This window comes from Berghia stephanieae, chromosome 2 (genome assembly GCF_034508935.2).
Source record: "Berghia stephanieae isolate SIO BIC M18660-M18661 chromosome 2, UCSD_Bste_1.3, whole genome shotgun sequence".
In the NCBI taxonomy this organism is placed as follows: domain Eukaryota; kingdom Metazoa; phylum Mollusca; class Gastropoda; order Nudibranchia; family Aeolidiidae; genus Berghia; species Berghia stephanieae.
Window position 1 is genome coordinate 124,900,192 of NC_088361.1, and position 21,034 is coordinate 124,921,225.

General features: G+C 34.1%; 1 protein-coding gene across 4 annotated transcripts in view; it reads right to left on the minus strand.

The window, feature by feature from the left end:
* Nucleotides 1-1,934: 1,934 nt before the first annotated feature.
* LOC144966519 (uncharacterized) overlaps nt 1,935-21,034 on the minus strand; it is a 28,867-nt gene continuing 9,767 nt past the window's right edge. For 3 of the 4 annotated variants that reach the window (XM_078903147.1, XM_078903148.1, XM_078903146.1), the window contains exons 9-23: nt 20,513-20,660; nt 20,019-20,110; nt 19,186-19,373; nt 18,658-18,850; nt 18,148-18,273; nt 16,680-16,939; nt 16,049-16,184; nt 14,818-14,908; nt 12,372-14,209; nt 11,568-11,780; nt 10,657-10,857; nt 10,001-10,073; nt 7,496-7,528; nt 5,392-5,530; nt 1,935-4,635 (exon numbers count right to left, since the gene is read on the minus strand). In XM_078903147.1, coding sequence (XP_078759273.1) covers nt 2,082-4,635; nt 5,392-5,530; nt 7,496-7,528; nt 10,001-10,073; nt 10,657-10,857; nt 11,568-11,780; nt 12,372-14,209; nt 14,818-14,908; nt 16,049-16,184; nt 16,680-16,939; nt 18,148-18,273; nt 18,658-18,850; nt 19,186-19,373; nt 20,019-20,110; nt 20,513-20,660 — 6,285 coding nt within the window. In that variant the 3' untranslated portion in view covers nt 1,935-2,081. The remainder of the gene's footprint in view (nt 4,636-5,391; nt 5,531-7,495; nt 7,529-10,000; nt 10,074-10,656; nt 10,858-11,567; nt 11,781-12,371; nt 14,210-14,817; nt 14,909-16,048; nt 16,185-16,679; nt 16,940-18,147; nt 18,274-18,657; nt 18,851-19,185; nt 19,374-20,018; nt 20,111-20,512; nt 20,661-21,034) is intronic. The other variant, XM_078903149.1, reaches the window with a different exon arrangement.

A 21,034-nucleotide genomic window follows, 5' to 3' on the forward strand; every position in this document is an offset into this window, starting at 1 on the left:
AAAACCCTTGGACCTCCAGTCCCATCGACTTTGTTGTAACTAAAGTGCACTTTAATAATAATAATAATAATAATAATAATAATAATAATAATAATAATAATAATAATAATATAAAAATAAAAAAAATAATAATGTAAAGCACTGTAAATTCATATTGAGAAATGTCACATGCTTTCCAATTTCTCACAAATATGCAATGCTGCCAACCATGACGTAACTATAGTACTCTAGTCGGCCATGCTGCCAACACTTACCAAATATGTAAATGTGTACAATGAAGGGCCACTGATTCACTGATTCTATATCCGCCTTGAAAGCTTTGGAGACTGGACTAAACAAATTAAAAGAAACTCTTCAGAGTATAAACGCTGCCAGAAGTGTTCTTCAGTGGGCTTCAGCTCATTGTGGCATATCAGGAAATGAAGAAGCAGATAGACTCACAAAAAAATACTGCCAAAAAGGAACAACAAAACATCCTGCATAATTTCAGCAAGACAAAACGCATAATTAAGAGCCTTCATACTACACCAATGCGTTCAGATGATTACCATATGCTGTCCATACATGAACAAGTAATCTTGTTCCACCTCAGGACAGGACGCAATAGACTTAAAAAGGACTCCAGATATAAAGGCATATGAGAAGAAGAAGAAGAGAGCCAAAATTTGTAAGAATTTGAATAAATGTGTACAATCCTGAAAACCATAACGAGCTTTAATTCTGATGATGGCCCATACTAGCAATATCATAATGGATATTTAATTTAATGAATAAATTTACTCTTCATAGACGACGTACATAAATAATATCGACTTCCAGAATCAATGTATAAATCAGATATGACCCAGCTAGATAATATTTTTTAATGGAAACTCCCAAAATGGACTTCCGCATCAGATAACAAATCAATTTAAGTACACTAAAAAAGTACATGACTTTAAAAAACTTGTTTACACAATGGAAATTGAACAATGAGTAGGATCTTCAGCAGACAGCGTACACATCTTTTATGTAAGGTTGACAGCACTAAACATGTATTCAGTATAATACACACAGGCACCGAACAGTTGCATACAAGCACTCACACATAATCATATACACCAACAAACAAAAAAAACCCACCGGCAAGCACATTTTAAATATTTACTCGCAGATAACTCACTCTAACCTCTTACTAGTTTTCATGTACAAGGACTTAGTTATGCATTAAATTTCTTAAAATGCAGATCAAATTTAATTTAGTAAAAAAATATAAAATAAAGAGACATTGTATGTTCGTACATCACAGGGATTATAATATAATATCGATGACACTTGGAGAAATGACGTTATCAATCATAACAAGAAAGTAGGTTATATATTTAACCATATTAAAGCCTTTAACATTAAAAATATGTGTAAGTCATAAATATATGCCATGGTTTCTTCAAACCAGTAATTACAGCTGTACCATAAATCTGTCTTTCAAAGAGTAGAAAAACTGCCTTCACATGCTCCGCTTCTCTCTCTGTATTTTTTTATCTCATAAAATTTGGAAGAATCATAAAAGCTCCCAGAAAATGCTACATAAACCAGGATAACATAGGTCCCCATAAGCCTTCTGCAAGGAAGTGGGCTGATTTCCTCTGACTCCAAAAGAATTAGCAGAGAATTATTGATATAGCCTTTTTTTAAAGGCTGAAAGAATTATGCAACAGTTGAAAAATCAGCGATAATCCCATCTCTCATTGTGACTCTATGAGTAGAGCAATTAAAGTTAAAGGCAACTTCGGTGGAGAAATAATCATGTAACATACAATTAAAAAATAATATAGGAAACTATCAAACAATGAAATTCGTGAATTGGGTCCATGTGCATGAGAATTGCTATTTTAAGAAAAACAAGGCACACAAAGCTATCATACGGAAGCATGTCTGTCCATCCATCAGAAAAGATGAGGTTCAATTTCTAAGTTGAGACTGGTCCACTTTCTGGGAATACTTTTTCTATTCCTTTTAGTTTGGCACTATATTATTAAGAACAACTTTCCTCCTCCCCAATTTTTTTTTTACTTTGTGGAATATGGAAACAAGTTCTATGATTAAAAATCTTCTTCATTTCCAAAGTTGTGAAGGTCAAAATGAGATATTGGCTGACCTCCTGATGTGTAAGCATTCACTAATTCATCAATATCAGCTGATCTGTCCTGATCCCATTGAATTGTGTGAAGAGATTGTTCTGAAACTGATCTTTTCATTTTGGACTTTCCCCTCTGTTGAGATGAAAAAGGATTTGCTTCCAAGGTTTCGAGACTCTTTCTTAAATCATCAACATGAGCATCAAATTGGGAGGAATAGGAAGGCTGAACTACATTGTGTTGTTGTTGTTGTTGTTGTGGTTGTGATTTTTTGTGTCTACTTTGTGATTCTGTTGGAAAGGAAGGAGATGAGTAAGATTGGGTGTTGCTAAATTGTTTTTTACTCCAAGAGGGCTCTGAAGATGGATTAAAGTTTCTCCTTCCTGCATTTGAATGGTGATCCTTTCTTGAGCGAGCAAAGCTGGGATCATATTCATTATTGTTACCTGACCTCTCTATGTTTCTATTTGCAGGAGAATGTGATTTTTGTCTGAGGTGAGGATGGTGTGTTTGTTGATGTTTTGCGATCTGCTGACTTTCCTGATGGTCAGGAGTAATTTTGCCATACGGGTTGTACATTCTCCTATCGTAATCATCACTGTCATCATCGTCTTCATCTTCAAGACTCTGTTCCCTCCAAAAATCAGAGTTCATTGCTCGAATAGGAGGAGGTGCATTTTGAGTAATTGTCATTTTCTTCATATTATAGTTTTCAGCCACTCCCACCTTGGCTTGGTGTGGAAGAAGGTCTTCCAAACTTTTATACCTCCACATCCCTCCACCGACAAGCAAGTCCTCTGATGATTGTGTTATTTCAGAAATGTCAGCAAACTCAAAATCAATGGACTTTGCATTACCACCCCCTCGCTGATTTGAAGACTGAGATTTAGATGGACGAGGCTGAGAATAGCTTCGTTTTTCTTGGCGATGTACTCTATGAAGGGCTCTTGTGGGAGGTTGCTCAGAGAAAGCATTCACATTCTTCCATCCTTGAACCTCTTGTTCTCCATTATTATCACCTTCGTCCATCCTATCTCTATTTGACAAATATGTTGATGTCTGTTTCTCATACATGTTTTTTGAACCATAATGTGATTTTGAATAGTGTTCTCTATTTTCTCCAGGTTTCTTTGCAGGTGTAGAAGTTGGTAGTCCCTTGTATTTTGGAATATCATCCTCCATTGATCTGTTCTCATCATCTGATGAAAAACCAAATCTTTCTTTTGCTGTTATTCTTTGAGTCACATTTAAAAATCTTTTTTCTGAATTTTCAAAAGCAGCAGATTTGACTTCTCCACACTCTTTCCTAGACATTGCTGAATGTTTTCCCTTTGGATCTTGGATAATCGGCTGTGATCTTGGATGGCTGTCAGGCTCAAGAGTGACAAAGCTGGAATGTGATGATCCATTTGAAACACTTGATTCATCAGTCATATAACCATCTAACTCTGTTAGTCTCTTTCTGTTGTTCAGCTGCTGTGATGATGCTTTGCTTTCTACTCTATCTATCTTCATTGGTGTGACTAAATCACCCTCCTTCTTTTTCATAGATCGCTGAGCCTTCAAAAACAATTCTGCTTCTTTTCCGGGTCTGACAAAAATATTCTCTTCATTCTCCTCATCACAACCACCTTTTCGTTGGTCCACTTTTCCTTTTGAACCGGACCCCTTCCAAGGCATCTCTCCACTCGCAGCCCAATTAGCCAAACGTACTTGTGCTTCAATCATTTTCATCCTATCTCTTGGAGATGGCTCATCTGAACTTCTCACATCTCCTGTATTATCAAATTTGGACTTTGACTTGGAATTATTTTGTGGTAAATCAGAAGGTGTGTTGTGAGACTTTGACATTTTCATAGTAGCCTCAGCTGAATGGGGTCTGCTGCGATTTTCTTTCACTTGACTTGAATGTCCTTTATTAAATTCCTGGTGTCTTTTCTGCTCTTTGGAAACACGCATAGATTGCTCCGCTTCAATAGGGGTATGGAATGGAGACAAGTCCAAATGAGGAACAGAAGGACTAGATTTTGCTTGATTAGTATTATGGAGAATAGATCGACTACGAAGGGTGATAGATGCTGGACTACTGTGGTGAGAAGTTTGTGGAGAGCTGTCAATAGCCTCACTGTCGTATAAATCAACTTTAGCTAGTTGAGGATGACTCTTAAGTGGTTGTGACCATTCTTGATCAACACTTCTACTATTGTTTTCAGAGGAATGATGAGGATTGCTAGCTTTTCCAGTTTCTCTCAAAATATTATCTCCAACATCAAAATCTTTATCTCCTCTCTCAGGACGAGTTCTGACTTCTTTGTATCTGTCACCTGCTGTCTTTGTGTGGTTCATATCTTTATGACTGTGCTGTGTGATATTTCTTTGCACTGCATTTAAGGCAGGCATAATGGAGGGTGAGATAGTGGATGATGTTGATGTTGCAGATTTTGGTGTGGTCACCATTCCCTCAGCAATGACATCAATGGCATGTTCCAATGCGTTTAAGACATTTGGGGGCACTTGGCTGAAATAAGGAAATATATTTAACATTGTTATTTAGAGCTATTTATTCTACTTTATAACTGATAAAATGGAAATAGAATGAAAGCAAATAAAACTGGATTAATGTTTTTCCATGCCTAACTTAAACATTTTTTCCAATAAATATATTGACTTTTATCAAAGAACAGGTTCTGCAGTGAAATAAACTTTACAAAAAAAAATATTTAAAAATTTGAGCAGATCCAATAAACTTGCTATAAGCGCTTTACATGGGATACCCAACCAATGGAACACTTGACAAGTAGGACAAGACATGACGCATGCAAGGCAATATTACAATTATATTTGACAGTGACAACGCTGTTAATGACCATGTACTCATTTTACACCTGACTGCGGTGAGAGAATGTGAATGAAAAGCCTTGTACAAGGACTCAACTTTGCAATATATTGAGATAAATATTTTTTTCCCAAAACATGGTAAATTGTGACTGTGTCAGACTGTGAAAAATATAAATTAAATTCAGAGCCACAAAAATTACATCATCATCATTGTCACCATAATACTTCATTCACCCCCATTGTTATCATTATCATTTTTACTATTATAATTATCATCACCATCATCATTATCATTATTGCTATTATTATTATTATTATTATTATTATTATTATTATTATTATTATTATTATTATTATTATTATTACTATTAATTTCCTGGTGAAAATTGAAAAAAATAGGAGTGATATGTATATAACATATTTAACCAGTATTTACCCAGTTAAAATGGAACGAATGGAAGCTTTACAACGTTCCCTAAAGACTTGGACGAGCCGCCGCCTTTGCTTCCTCATCTCTGACTTCATGGTAACGGCAGCCCTACTATTGGCTGCTTGAACATGATTCATTACATCCTCTGGTAAGACAGGGGGAGAAAAAGTAAAACCTTTTGTGAACATGTTTGAAAAGAGCATTTTAAAAAATGTATTTAAAATTGAAACTTATTAAAATGTGTGAGCAGAAGGATAATTGGGATACTTCATAATATTTTTGTTATTATGCTACAGTAACACCGGGTTATCCAGAAGGGTATCATTATTAAAAGTAGTGCTACACAGCGGCCAACTTTTCAAAGAGCTAAAACAGGATACCAGATATGCCTACTTGAAATATGATAAATTCTGAGTTCTCAGGGGTAATAACACAGCAGCCATTATAGCTGTCTTTAAAATTCACCAACCTGTCCATGATAAGTGAAAAGTATGCTTTTAACTCCTTTATAAGCTAGCTCTGGCACCAGAAATTCAAGAGGTTTTATTGAATTAAAAATCTTAAAAAATTTTTCAGAATGGAGCAGAAAATTTGTAGTTCTACGGAATTTTTGTAGTAGTATGCAGGTCTGGGATATCAATACCATCATGACCTAAAAATAACAGTATGTCTGGCCTATTATTATAATATAGATTTTGAGCCTTTTTTTTTGTTCCTTGTTATAATTTGCTAGCCAAAAAAAAGAGCATAATCCTGGAACATGCAATGGTCATTTTCATACATATAAGCAGTCCAACTCAAAAATAGAATTTTCTCCTGAAAGCCAAATCAAGACAGTCTCGATTTTATCAGGACAGTTGGCCTCTATAGTGCTGATTGAGTCTTAATGTAAATGTTGCCGCTCGAAGCTCGAATAAATAAATAACAATGTGAAATTGAATGTAAGCTTCAATTTAATGTACAAAAACAGTAAAATGGATGCTTCGGGGAAACCAGAAACGTCCATATGATCGTTTTTCATGGATTAAATTGAAGCCTGCGTTCAATTTCACATTGTTATTCATTTGATGAGTCTTATGGTGCAAGAAACTGGAGTTTATTCGTTTCTACAACCCAAACAGACAAAAACTATTAAGTTAACCCTTTGGATCATTCCAACAAATCAAATCGAATTTATACCTAACTTCTTCATCTCTGCTGGGGGTGGAATAACTTATATAAAACCAGAAGAAATTTAGACACTTCAGATCATGTGTTTTACCGATCAACCTACTGAGTAAAAAACATGTCAACGTCTTTATATATTATGCAGATGAATCTTTTTCAATATAATAATAAAACCTGTAAGTTTTCTACTTCCCTTTGAATTTACTAAGGAAAATACTAGTATCAGAAATCAACTCCTCTGGTATAGTAATGTATAACCTTTTTTTTATTTTTCTATAAATATTTTTCTCCCAGTTTAAAAATGATTAAAGCCTAATAAAAAAAATACTTTCAACGTACATTTTTTTGCTTTAAATAAATCGCTCAATTAAGTTTGTAATCAAATCCATGCTCTAAGTTTGTTTTTTAATTCTTAAGAAATTCAACATCATTTGCCACATCACAAAACAAAAACAAACAAAAAACAAGCATCATCCCCAGCAGAAAAAAAAACAACAAACATAAATTATCATCACTCCGTACAATGTCATTGATTTAAACTGTAGTAATGCTTTGAAAACCACCATTTCATAATTATTCTGAAATGCACACAAAATCTAAAATCTCTCATGAATTCATGTTTTGCATTAATGAGTCTTATCATTCACGCCGATTATTTGAGTGAAGCATCATTGTGAGCAATACAAAATATGTGAGAAAAGTCCACACACTTTATGGCAACCAAGGGGAAGGGGAGGGGAAAGCGAAGTTGGTAAAATGGGGAGAAAGTATCACTTCACAAAAAGGAAAAAGCACTGGAATAATACAAGCAGCACTTCAATAAGAGCAGTTTTATAAACCAAAGGGATATTAAATATGGGCATCACACTTTAAAAATTTAGAGTCCTTTATCATCAGTATTAAATATAAAGCGTTCAGAGTAAAAATTATAATTATAATTTACCAAAAAGGGTCTTGAAACTGCTTTGTTCAATTCCTACATTAAAGGGTACAGATTCAAGAGTTACAAAATGGATTTTGATGGAAAATATCTTAAATTGTCAAAACGAGTATATTTTTAATTTTAGAGAGAGAAAAAGAGAGAGAGAGAGAGAGAGAGAGAGAGAGAGAGAGAGAGAGAGAGAGAGAGAGAGAGAGAAAAATAATATGACAGCATCATTGTGTTTGATTACTTTCATTTGTTTAGTATGAAATCTTTGAATGATATGTTGTCATTGTCCCTGATACTACTTACTATCTGCTTGTATTTTCATAGAAAATATCCAAAATGTTAAATGCTGCTGAAATGACATTGCTTTCTTTTCCAGTTTCTCTGTCTTTATATAAGTATTCTACATGTGATAAAATATTAATACTGGCAGCTTATTCTATATATAGAATATGTGCTTTTTTTATTTTCATGGCACCATTCCTGCTTTAAAAATTTCATGCTCCAATGTTTTTACAATAATCTCAAAATCAACTCCGAAATATTCTAAACTTTCAATAGCAGTGAAACTGGTAGATCTTCATCAATGTATATATCTATATAAAAAAAAAAAGCACAATTTCAAAACTGGCAGAAAAAAATATTACTGATAGACCTGTAAAGGCTGGAACGTAGAACAGTCAAAACTTTTTTCAAATTCAAATTTGTATTTTCTTACATCACTCTCAATTCAATAGCGGCATGGTGAAATTGAGGTGAACAAAATTAAAACTTCAAAGAAGATGTCAGTAGTGAATCCGAAAATCAAAAATTGACTGTAGAAATTTTAACAAAAGCTATGTTCTAGTAATTTTGATTTAATACAACCTCAGTTTCATTCATCAGAATACAATTATATCGACTATGTAATGGTCAAGAAAATGACGAGTTATGCTTTTGTAAAAACCTAAAAATAGCACAGACATTACTCAACTCGCTGGTTCAATTCGTGTGAGGGAAATGTGAAGTTTGCACATTAATTATACTTCGCAGAGCAGGAGGGTGAGTGACAGGTCACAAGGCACAGTCAGAGCAGAGCGTTCAGCTTAATTTTTAAAGAACTTTTTTTCTCTTACTGCCTTTCATGGTATTGAAGAGGTAGGTGGATCAATTGTTGACCAATACTGGTGAGTTAGCGTTCTGATTATTATAGTCAGAGGACATATAGACCTGTAAATGAGCTCTATAAAAATTGACTGAAACTCTTCGACAAACTGAAGATTCAATTATTTTTTAAAAAATAAGGGCATCATTGGAGAGGAGAGTGATAAATACAATACATTAAAATAGTGGGTGTTATTTCTTACTGGAAGTATGACTGCCATAATTTGATGTAGAAGGAATGCTAAATAAGCATGTCATTCATATAGGTAAAGATGACTTCATCAAAGTCATATTCCTGCCTCTGGAATTTTTTTTGACATAGTCAGAAAAATAATCACCATTATCATCTTTAACTTCTAGCCATGACCAATTGAATTTATTCCTCACACTCACATCTTTAACTTTATCGATGCTCGACAAGTCTGAATAATTCAGTGAATTGCGATCCACGAACAGCTCAGCCATTGTGAGAACATTAGAATAATGTAGCAATGAGCAAACTTGATTTTCAATCAGTAAATGACAGAGAAAAAAAAAACTTAAATAAATATGACTTCTGGCCAATACACTGAATTATTAAGTAGAAGTGAATTATCAAGAAGAAACTTCGGCAGGCGTAGCGGAAAAATTAAAAGTAAAGAATCGAAATGAAGGTAAATCGCCACAAAACAGCAAGCTCGCTTGGCCTTGGGCTTGAGCAAAACAATGGCAGAAAACGTCCTGATTTGCACGGGAATTAATTAGGCTACTTACCATTGTTCCTTATAATCAGGTACTCAATCAGTGAAGAAACGGTCAACCAGTTTGTTTACAATGTGAGGCAATCGAAATGTGCTTGTAGCAATCTATCCTAATCTAACTTTCGATTTAAAGGTGTCTCCATCATCTACTAGAGATGTTACTTCCGGCATTCGCATTTTATTTTTTTTAATACTTTTAAAACCCAGCTTGTAATTGTGGTCAATTTTGGCTTAGACGAAACAGTGAAATTTATCGCTCGGCGGCTCAGTTAAAATTGGCTACCGTTGGGATCACGACAGGTTGGAAAGTGAAAAAATAATTTAACGAAGGCTGTGTGAAATTACACTGGGATGTGTTCAGTCACGCCAATTCTAAAAAGCGCCGCTTAGCCTTGGCAATAAATTCATCGTTAATATTAACGGCTCCCATGAGCTATGCGTAGCGTTATGGAACACTCCTAATTACTTTACGGTCATTCGACTACGATTTGTGAATTCTTTCTTTCTTTCTTTCCTTTTTTTTTAATATTTGAATTTGACAAATTGACTGATTTCAGTTAATTGACTGAGAATTTACAGGTCTAGATATATAGATCTGTATTGAATTTCAATAGCAGCTAAAAGGAAAGACACTCACCTTTAATTTTCGTGACTGTTTCCAAGTAATGATCTCTAAGTTCGAAAAGAGTTGTTGTTTCTGAGTCTGGCTCCTGAGAAAAAAATAAATAAAAAATAAAATAAAATACTTCTTCATTAGTTTTCTTCACTGTGCATGAGATTCTTAACATCTAAGAAACCACATTTCTGCTGCCTCCAGTTTCTTTCTAATGTCTTCTGTAATTGTCCAGCTTTCGCAGTCATATAATAATACTGACCATACATAGGCCTTCAAAACCCTATGTTTTGTTGTCATTGAGATATTGTGGTTTTTAAAAATTAGACTCATTTTATTAAAACTATCTTTAGCTATTGTCTATAATTGTCTATAACCATGTCTATAATTCCTTGAATTACAATATTTTTCATGTCTTTTATTGTTGAGGCGTTATACAAAAGATGTATCAAAAGACAATAATTTATCACGAAAGTCAACCTTTAATATTTAATTTCAATATATGATTTTTTTTTTTCAATTTTTACTTCCTTAATAAATGCTCTTTCTTTTTTTTTTGTTCCATGTTTCACACACACACAAGACATACAAAAGAATAACAGTAGATAAAAAAGTAAAAAATCAGGGGGGAAAAAATCAATTAAAGATAATGGTAATGGTCTGCTTTTCACGTAATTTACCTGTAAAGGTGAGAGTGTCAAAGCTCTCTCAGTGTGACTACGAACGTCCATCAGCACTGCTGCTCTCTCCATCTCTGCTTCACTCTTCACTCTATCCACCTCGCTATTGAAGTCCTCTTTCATTGAGGCCATACAATTTTTGTAATCCATGATCAGTTTTTCTTTTTCCTCATCACACCTTGCTTGAAGTTTTTCTAAGGCCTAGATAGATAGAGATGTGAGAGTATGTCAAATAGCTCAAAGCTAAAAATTGCAATGAAACTTGAGCTTGTCTGTAACCCAATATTCCCCTAATATGCTCAAAGAGCTTTACAACAGGGCCCAAGCCAACAACAAGATATAACACGTAGGACGAGATACAATGCCTGTGAGGCATTATTACAATTTTTTTTCCCTGACAGAGAAAAAAATGCTGTTACCATTCATACCAGAGTACAGTGAGAGAATGTGACAACAGAGCCTTTTCCAAGGACTCAACTTTGCCCCACCAAGAGTGGGACAAACCAGAAACTCTTGTTCAAAGGCAAGCGTCATACCACAAGACCACACATCTCCAATACCACAAAACAGCAAATTATACTAAGACTCTCATTAACACATGATCTAACTTTAAATCTCCAGCTTTTTAAAAACGATATTGAAATGTTGGACAACAGTTGAACACTAAACATCAGATAAAACGAAGTACTAGACTTCTACAATATTATGATATTAACACCCAGCAAAGGTTATTAATATATTGTAGCAATAAGATGTAATAGCAGATAATAAATAAAACTTGCACACTATGCTAGTTGATAAAACATCAATATACTCCCTGGAAGGATTTTTCCCTGTGTACAATGTTAGTTGACATTGATAATACAGAATATTTTTATAATCCGAAATCAAACCCAGTTTGAAATACTCACAATATCCTTTTTCCTTTTTGCCTCTTTTATAGCATCCTTGCTCTTTACATCCATCTGTGCAATTTTTTCCTCTAAGGCAGCCTGCTCCTCTTTAGAAGCATTGAAATCTTGACGTAACTGTTTTAACCCAGCAATCAATTTTTGTTTGTCTTCTTTGTACGCTGCCTCTCGTCTCTTCAACAATTGCACTGCTCTTTCTCTCTCCATGTATGCCTAAAACACAAGATATCGTGCATAATCAATTTAAGAATTTTAACATGGATTGTACTTTTACTGTGCAACTGAAACTCTTTTTAAATCATACTTATACTAAGTAAATATAAATCCTGTCCTGAATCGTCCATTCATATGAAATGCCATACATTTCGATAGATTGCACAAAAGTACATGTGACAGAAAAAAAACAATAAAACGAACCATAAAATTGTTCTGACAGGTGAAACTTGGAAGAGCTATTATGGACTTGTTTGATTTTTTTTTTATTGTGTTTTTTTTTTCTTGTATGTCCCTGAAGAAAAGCTCAGAATAAGAGTTACACGTTCACATATCGCCTATATATATCATGCTCATCAATCTTCCAGCCACACTCCAACCAAACTTTCTAAAATCAATCACACTGTTTATTAATACATGAAAATAATTTACAAAATAAAATGTTTGCTATACAAAGTAGCTGTGCATAAATTGATGTATTTATCAATAACTTCAGTAAGCAGGGCAAACTATTTTTCTCTCTCCAAAAAAATCAATGTCTATAAATTAAATAGTAGCGCTACAGTAGTGTTACCATTCTATTTTACTTACCTTGTTACATGCCTCTTCTGCAGCTCTCAATCTATCTCTCATAGGCCCAATATCCTCAATCCCTCTTCCTCCCTCATTCGTCTCCCAGTCCTCTCCTTCTTTCTTCCAATCCATCTTTGCCCTCTCTATCCTTTTTCTCATCTCTTCCTCCATCTCATTCCTCATCTGCCTCAACTCATCTTGTTTGTTTTGCATCATCTCAGCTTCAGCTTTTCTCTTTTCCTCTGAAACTTTCATATTCATCTCTCTCTTCATCTGAGCTACAAATGTTTCTTTGTCTCCTTCAAACTTTTTCCGCATATTCTCCTTCTCTTGCTCAACTCTTGCCTCCAACTCAGATAAGAATTTGACTTTTAAATTTTCCATCTCCACTGATAATTTTTGTTTAACTTGCATGTCCATGAGTTTTTTGTTGTCCCGTTCCTTTTCTTCTCTTTCTGCCTTCAACTTTTTCACTTCCCTCGCAAGTTGCTCCCTCAATCTTTGATTGACCTCCTCCTCTATTTCCAACTCCATCATATTCTTCATTCTATCTAATTCTGTCTCCACATTCTTCTTTACTTCTTCATTCAACTTATTTCTCCAAGCACTGTCATCACCATGTCGTTCTCTTTCAGCTATGCCAGATTCAATTTCATTATTAATGTAATCTTGAGCTTCCTTGAACCACCTGGCCCTCTCATCCCTAACTCTGGCACTAAGTACCCTATTTACTTCCTCCTTATCTTTGGGATCATCATTTTCACAACTGTTTCTAAGACTATTTTCCAGTTCTTTTATTTTTTGACGAAGCTCTGCACACTCTTCCTTGTGCTTTTGCACAAGAATCTCTATTTCATTTGTGTACCTCTCTATTAAAGCTTTCTCCTCTTTGGTATGTTTTTCTATCAAACTTGACAATTCTATCTTTTTCCCCTGTTCCAACCCTTCAATCTTCCTCTCCATCACAGATTTCTCAGTATTCAACTTTTCTATAACCTGAGCTGTTATTTCATTTTCCTGATCTGCTACAGTCCCCTTGCTTCCACTTGTCGTCGATAACTGCAAACTGTCTAATTCTTTTTTCAGATCCTCGATCTCTACTTGTTTTTCTTTCATTAAATTTTCATATTCTAGCTTTGCACCTTCTTCACATTTCTTCACTGCCAGATCTAACTTTTCTTTAAACTTATCATCTTTATCCTTTAGGAAATACCTCAACTCCACCTGGAATTTCTCCTCTCTATTCCTTGCTGCCTTGTCAAATTCTTTCTTGTGCTCAATTCTAAGTTTCTGCACTGCAGCTAAATGCTCTTCTTTTGTTGACTCCAGCTCTAACTGTTTTTGCGCCAATCTTTCACTCAAAGAACTTTCTTCATTCTCACACTTGTTAACTTCTTCCACACACACATCACCATCTGTCTGTACAGAGATATCACTTGATTCTACAAAAGACGTAAGAATTGATACATCATTTACTGACTTTTTGGTCTCAGAATTAGGTGCATCAATATTCAACTTTCTCTCCTCGTGCAGCAAATTTTTAAGTTCTTCTTTCTCTGCCTTGTGCAGCTTTTCAGCAAGCTCCAATTTACTTTCAAAATGAGTTTTCATCTCTTCATTCTTGGCAGAGACTTCCTGTAACTTTTTCATCTCATCCTGATGACGGGACATTAAATCTGCCAGTCTGTCGTCCAAAGCATTCATCTCCTCCTCATGCTGACACTTCAGTTTTGATATTGTCTCTTTCAAATCTTTTACATCGTTCTCATGACTAGATTTCATGTCAGCGATGATGTCTTTGGATGCTTTTATTTCTCTTTCATAAAGATTTTTTCTCTCATCCCAGCTTTCTTTTTCTGAATTTATAAAAAAAAAAAGGAAAAAAGAAAAGGATGAGTAAATATAATGAGAGTTAAGGAGAGTTAATTACTTCCTTTATAATTCTAAAAACTATCTAATATTGCTCAAGGACAAAAAAAGACAAATACAACTAAGTAAGAAGAATAATATAAAACTTAAAAACAATGTTTAAGATCTTGGGCTTTAGCTTTAAAGTTTTAAACGAATGACCTGATATTGTTGTTAATACAATGAACACAATGAAAGCACTTGATATATCGATACTAATAGTATTCAAGTAAATTAATTAATTAGAAGAAAACAAAACAAAGATGAAAAAAATATTCAAAGTTGAGTTGAAAGAAATTACCTGATCAAAAGAGGAGTAATATATCATGAATAAAGTATATTTTATAAATGTTTTTTATTATTTTAACACCTGCCCCGAATAAATGCCATCAATTCAAATGTCACTACACGAGACAAAACTTTGAAACCATTGAGGACAAGAAAATGGGTCTGTTTTTACATGGGCTCCATGGGCTAAAGGCAATGAATCATTGATCAGCCCCAAAAGATAACTTGGATTATTAAATTAAACAATAATAAACAGCTTTATAGAAACCTTTCGCAAAATTTTCCTCTAGACAAAGTCTCTTCTTCTTTTCCTCTTGAACCATGGCTGTTTCCTTCATTTCCTCTTTACATCTAGAAACCTGTTGAAGAGAAGTTGGTTCACACAATTAAATGGTTTGTGTTGTAACTTCATTTAACGAAGTCGCATGAAACTTTGGGAAAAAAATTATCACATCAATGCTGTAAAGGGGAAGATGGTGAGCTAATCAAAACTTCATAGATCTACTGTTGTTTATTTGTACTAAATAGTACCCAAGAAAAAGTAAGTAAAGACAACAGAAATAGATCCCAGTATATAAATAGAACTACAGTCTATGTGTTTTGTCTGATTCATCCTAAGTCCCACACAGACATGGGCATAGGATCTACACCCTGAGTGATATATATTCAAAGGTTAAAAATGCACATTTAAAAAACTAGGTCAATAGGGAAGAGGTCATCTATAAATATCATTTCCCACAAAATGATACATTTATCTAAATTCCTCTCAGCGAAAAAAAGTGAGAAAAAAAAAACAAAAAAACAAAAACACAAAGGGCTCCAAAAGATTGTCCCATTTTAGAAGGATGGAGAGACGTCATAGAAGACATTGATAAATTTGGGTTCAAAGAGAAAAAGTGGACTGATATTGGACCCAACTGTGAAGTCTACAGTCTTTCTGTTTTTTTTGGAAGGGGAATTCACCTTTTAACAATATAAATATTATTTCAAATGACAACAAAAAATACAACTCTGTAACTAAATATTATAGCATTGATAATCTATTTGAGGGGTCCCGATAACTCAGTTGGTAGAGCACTTACCTCACACACAAACGGAGCCGAGATCAATCTCTCGTACAGTTGAGATTTTTTTCTTCCGACACCCCTGTCCACAAAGCAGTGATTGGGTAGCTGGGCATGTTAGATCTGGCAGAAAGTACTTTGCGATAGACTAGCATCCTATCCAATGGGTACCAAGCAATTGTTATTGTCCATTTCATGCTATAGAAACTGGGATAAACCCCGACTCCATGGCCCCAATGGCTCTGGAGGACTACTTTGATTTGAAGCCTACGCTGTTTTTACTATATAACCTTCCTCTCCTCTGTATATTAATGTAAATATTGAATTAAACCTTTCTACAACATCATTCAAAACCTATTGATGACATTCCTAAACTTCAAATTGAGCATTACATTATGATGTTAACATTAAACAAACATTTTCCTATAATCTTACAGATGCCAGTTCTTCCTCTAGCTCCTTTCTAATGGACAGGCGAGCTTCTTCATCCTGCTTCTTCATTTCATCGCAGGTTTGGATGTAAAGAGTCTTCACAGAATGGGCTTCCTCTTGGGCACATTTTATCTGTTCTCTGAAGGATGGATAATAAGATGACAAAATTGTAGTAAATTAAAAAAAAAAATATGTCATTTCAAACCATGAGGCTTTTATGGTGGGCTGAGGAAGGGAGGACGACTAAACTAAATCTGACTTGAAACAGTCATATCTGGGTCATGTTAATACTGTTTACATTCAATTACCTGAATGCATTAAATTCCACAATTTTCAAACATTTGGTTAAAATATGAGCCTGGAAAAATTTGGACATGACTAAATCATTAAATCAGGACTATGTGTATGAGTTGGGTACCTTATCAACTGAGCCACTGGATCTTCAAAATCATCAAAAGACTTAAATAAGAGAGAAGAATATAAATTTTAAATTAATAAAATAAAACGAGACCATATTCTGTTCCTTAAAAGACTCATGCATTTAAAAATAAAATAAAATTGGAAACCATTATTTTAACACTCACTTGCAACATAAAAAAGTAAAAAATAAGATTAAAAAAAAAAAAATACACACTTCATTCTCTCCAGCTCCATCTTGTGACATTCCGCCACCATGCTCTTCTCAGAGGCCAGTCTGTCCTCTAACTCTGTCCGCATGTTATTCAGAGTCATGCGATTTACTTCCTCCAGGGTTCTCTGGCAGCGGTCAAGAGCAGCAGCCTTATCGGAGTCAAAGTCTGACACCATCTGAGCAATCTGAGCGCTTAACTCTGTATTTATTTCAGTTAATTTTGCCTCACTGGCTCCAACTTCTTCTAGTCTTTTCTTGTAATCCTGAGAAAGAAATTTGAATTGAAATTATAAAATTTAGAAATAAATAGTGTAAAAGAACATATTTTTCTGTAGCTTATCACTGCCTTCATTCCAAATGCACATTTGAGAACAATTTTCTTGGTAGACACGCGACAAGAAATAAATAAGTTACCAAAATAAACAAACAGGGAGAAAATCAACTTTCAAAATAATATTTACTCTTAAAACACTTGTTTTTCAACCGATTTTTATGATTCAAAGACTAATGTTCTCCTTCTTAATAGTTGATTTCAACAGTGTGGTTTTTATATTCCCCACTATAATATTTATTACTTTCAGTTTTTACACAATAAACTGACTCAGAAAGGTGTCAAGTATTATGCATGATTATGATGTAATACTTTGACGGCCATGTCTTCGTTTTGGACGGCGTTTGTAACTGGTAGGAGACGTGAGAAGCTTGACTCATGTGAGACGTTTGTCGATCGAGTTATTCGTATTTTGCTATATTCACAACTTAGATATTGTTGGTGAAAACGGACGAGGCATTTGCATTGCGGTTAACCATGGATGAACAGTATGTGAGACGGGCGTATAAGATACTGTCCTTTTGTTAGTTACAGGTAGAGTTATTTGCATGGCTTTAACCAAGAAAGAACAGTATCTCAAAATATTGCACAACATATTACGTCACTGAAATCACCAACTAACAGAAAAACGCAATTCATCATTCGCTATTATTTAATGTTAGATGCCTTCCACTATGTAATAATAGAATTAAAGAGTTATGAATGACAAAACTAAGGTGTTGATTGCGGCAAAACTGGTTGGATCTGGGTCAGCCCAGATACTGTCCTTTTGTTGGTTAGGGCAGCATTGTCGCCATCATCATTATAACCATTACCATCATCATGCAGACCATCTTGGTAGTGTGAAAAATTCGTAGAAATACGATTTTTTTTTATCCAGCGCCTCTTTGACTCAATAAATCTTGTTGAAAAGAAAAGTTTAGTTCCTTAAAAGCTATATTCAGGACTTTGGAGCGTTTTTGCATCATGCTGAGACAAATTTAAGTTATTTAAAGTGTCTTTTTCATTTTTTTTTCCCTTGAAAATTACGGATTAAAAAAAAAATTCAGGTAGACAGCTCTGACATGATATCATCATGAATAGGCCCACGAATACGCTCATAATGATATATTTCAAGAAAGCGTGTTCCACTAATTTTACCTCAATATCCTCTAACAAAATAGCCTTCTCCTTGGTTAAGCTATCCAGATCCCTTCTCAGTCTGACCTCTACAATACTCTCACCGTTATTGGTGGACATCATTGAATCCAGATCTTTAAGTCTTGACTGTTGACAATGAATAAATGAAGAAATATATTTACTTAATAAGTAACCAAAAAAATACTTGTCGAGGATGTTAATAAACGTATTTGTCAATATTTCATAAAAATAAGAATTGATTTTAAAGATATAAAAAAAGATGATGATGGTGTTGATGATGATGACGAAGAAGAAGAAGAAGAAGAAGAAGAAGAAGAAGAAGAAGAAGAAGAAGAAGAAGAAGAAGAAGAAGAAGAAGAAGAAGAAGAAGAAGAAGAAGAAGAAAATGATGAAGAAGAAAAGGAAGTAGAGAAATCAAATAAATCAAGCAATAAATCAAAGCTGTAGCCACCAGACTTTACTTGTTACTTTATGACGTGAACAAGACTCAAAATTAAATAGAACAAATACCTTTTGATCAGCACACATCTTTTCGAGATCTTGACCCTTATTTTGAGATATCTGAAGTTCTTGTTTGAGTGCCTGAATTTCTCCAGCTTTCTCTGCAATCTCTGACCTCTTTTGTCGATTACTGTGCAAGCATTTTTCTAATTCAGAGCGTAGGGATCTGACAAGGTCTTCCAGTGATGATGTATCTGCCAGCCTTTCATGGAAAAGGGAATAGAGTAAGTGAAAACGGATTAAATGCAAAACAAAAAATAAAAAGTCTCACATGTAATATTAACAAAATTTTAAAAAGTGTCAAATATAATTCTTAAAAGTTAAATAAAGGAGGGGAGGGGGGGGGGGGTGAGTGTGTACATGTGTGAGTGTGAGAAAGGGAGAAAATAAGAGAGAGAGAGTTGGGAGAAAGAAAGAGAGGAGAGAGAGAGAGAGAGAGAGAGAGAGAGAGAGAGAGAGAGAGAGAGAGAGAGAGAGAAAGAGAGAGAGAGAGAGAAAGAGAGAAAACGTAACAGAGAATATAATGCCAATTCATACTTTGGAGTAGAGCTCGGTGTGTCGAAATCCAAAGTCTTCTTGATTCCTAAATCAGTCATGGAGTCGTCCAGACCTGTTCCACCCATTTTATTGTGGCTGGTTCCCATGCTGGTGGATGATGACACGGCACCCAAGGCTGAAGCAGTTTCAAACATGGACAGTTGCTCTTTTAGCTCTTTGATTTCATGCTGGAAGGCACATAAGTTGGTAAAATAATATTTTTAAATTGTAGAACAAGGAACAATATTTATATATTGATGATGATGATGATATCAATGTTTAGATTTTTTATGTTGATGACGAGAATGATGAGGCTGTCCATTTAATTCTACAGAAACAGGAGAGATAAATCCTGCTTTCATGGGCTATCTGCCTGTGGAATATATTTAACTAATCTTAATAGCTACAACTTCATAAGGAGAAATGTCATTCTCTCATAACCATTTTCTTTTTATTATTATTATTATAATAATAATAATAATAATAATAATAATAATAATAATAATAATAATAATAATAATAATAATAATAATAATAATAATAGATCTTTATTGTCCATAAGTATGGCAATTTGTCATTTAGTTACACTTGTTATAACGTTATATGATAAATATAACATTGAACAGATATTTCTCTCTCTCTCTCTCTCTCTCTCTCTCTCTCTCTCTCTCTCTCTCTCTCTCTCTCTCTCTCTCTCTCTCTTCCTTAGATATATTGCTACTTGCCTAATACATTTTTTATTTAATAAACATGAAATAGTTTTTACTGCTTATTTGAAAAGTATTTTATTATGATTGACATTTTTTCCTCTTCAGAATGTTATCTAATATTACCTGTAGACCAATGCATGTTTCCTCTGAGACAGACTTGGAGGCAATCGTTTGCTGTAACTTCACTTTCAGAGATGCCATCTCCTGAGATGATGCTGGTAAGAAAGTAGTTATGAAAATGATTAGAAATATTGTGAAAGAAGCACCCAAAGCTTGAAAATAAAAGGTAATTATCACAAACGATACCAGAGTTTCAGTATCTTAACTTGAACGGGTATCTGTGTATTCATGTGTTTGTGTGTTTGGATGCTAGTACAAGTTTTGTATCTGTGTTTACATTGATTCAATGGGGTTATTTATCATGACAATCAAAAACTCAAAGATGATTAACATAAATTATAAATTAACTCAAACCAATTTTTTAAAACTTTTCATGTACATTTAACAAATAAAACCAGTGCTATACATTTTGAAATACGATACTGCAAATATTTAATTAATTAAGCTGGAGAGTAAAAATCAATTTCTGCTTTGAAATGAAAGACATATTTCCTTACATTGTTCTAAAAGAGTCTGACACTGTCTTTGGCTGTCTTCCAAACTCTTTGCTAATCGGTTGATGGTTTCCCCTCTAGAAATTTGGGCTTGCTCTAATTCTTTGGTACTGTCTGCCAGCTGCTTTTTCAACCATATTGTCTCATCGTGCTAATTTAAGGGAAATAATCAAACAAATGAGGTTTTTTCCACCTGACAAATGGAATAATTTGTTCAAAATAAGTTACCCTTATGCACAGAAAAAAGAAAAGTAAAAAAAAACAACAAAAAAACAAAAATATAGTGATAATAAAAAGGCATGTTTAACATATTTTTTTAAAAAATTGCCTACATGTTTACTTAATAATCTAAATAACCTGACATGTTTACTTAATAATCTAAATAACCTGACATGTTTACTTAATAATCTAAATAACCTGACATGTTTACTTAATAATCTAAATAATAACAATTTGATTCAGATAAATATATTTTTAAATCTTGATATTTCTGCCCCTGTTTACCACACCATTATACGGCGGTGA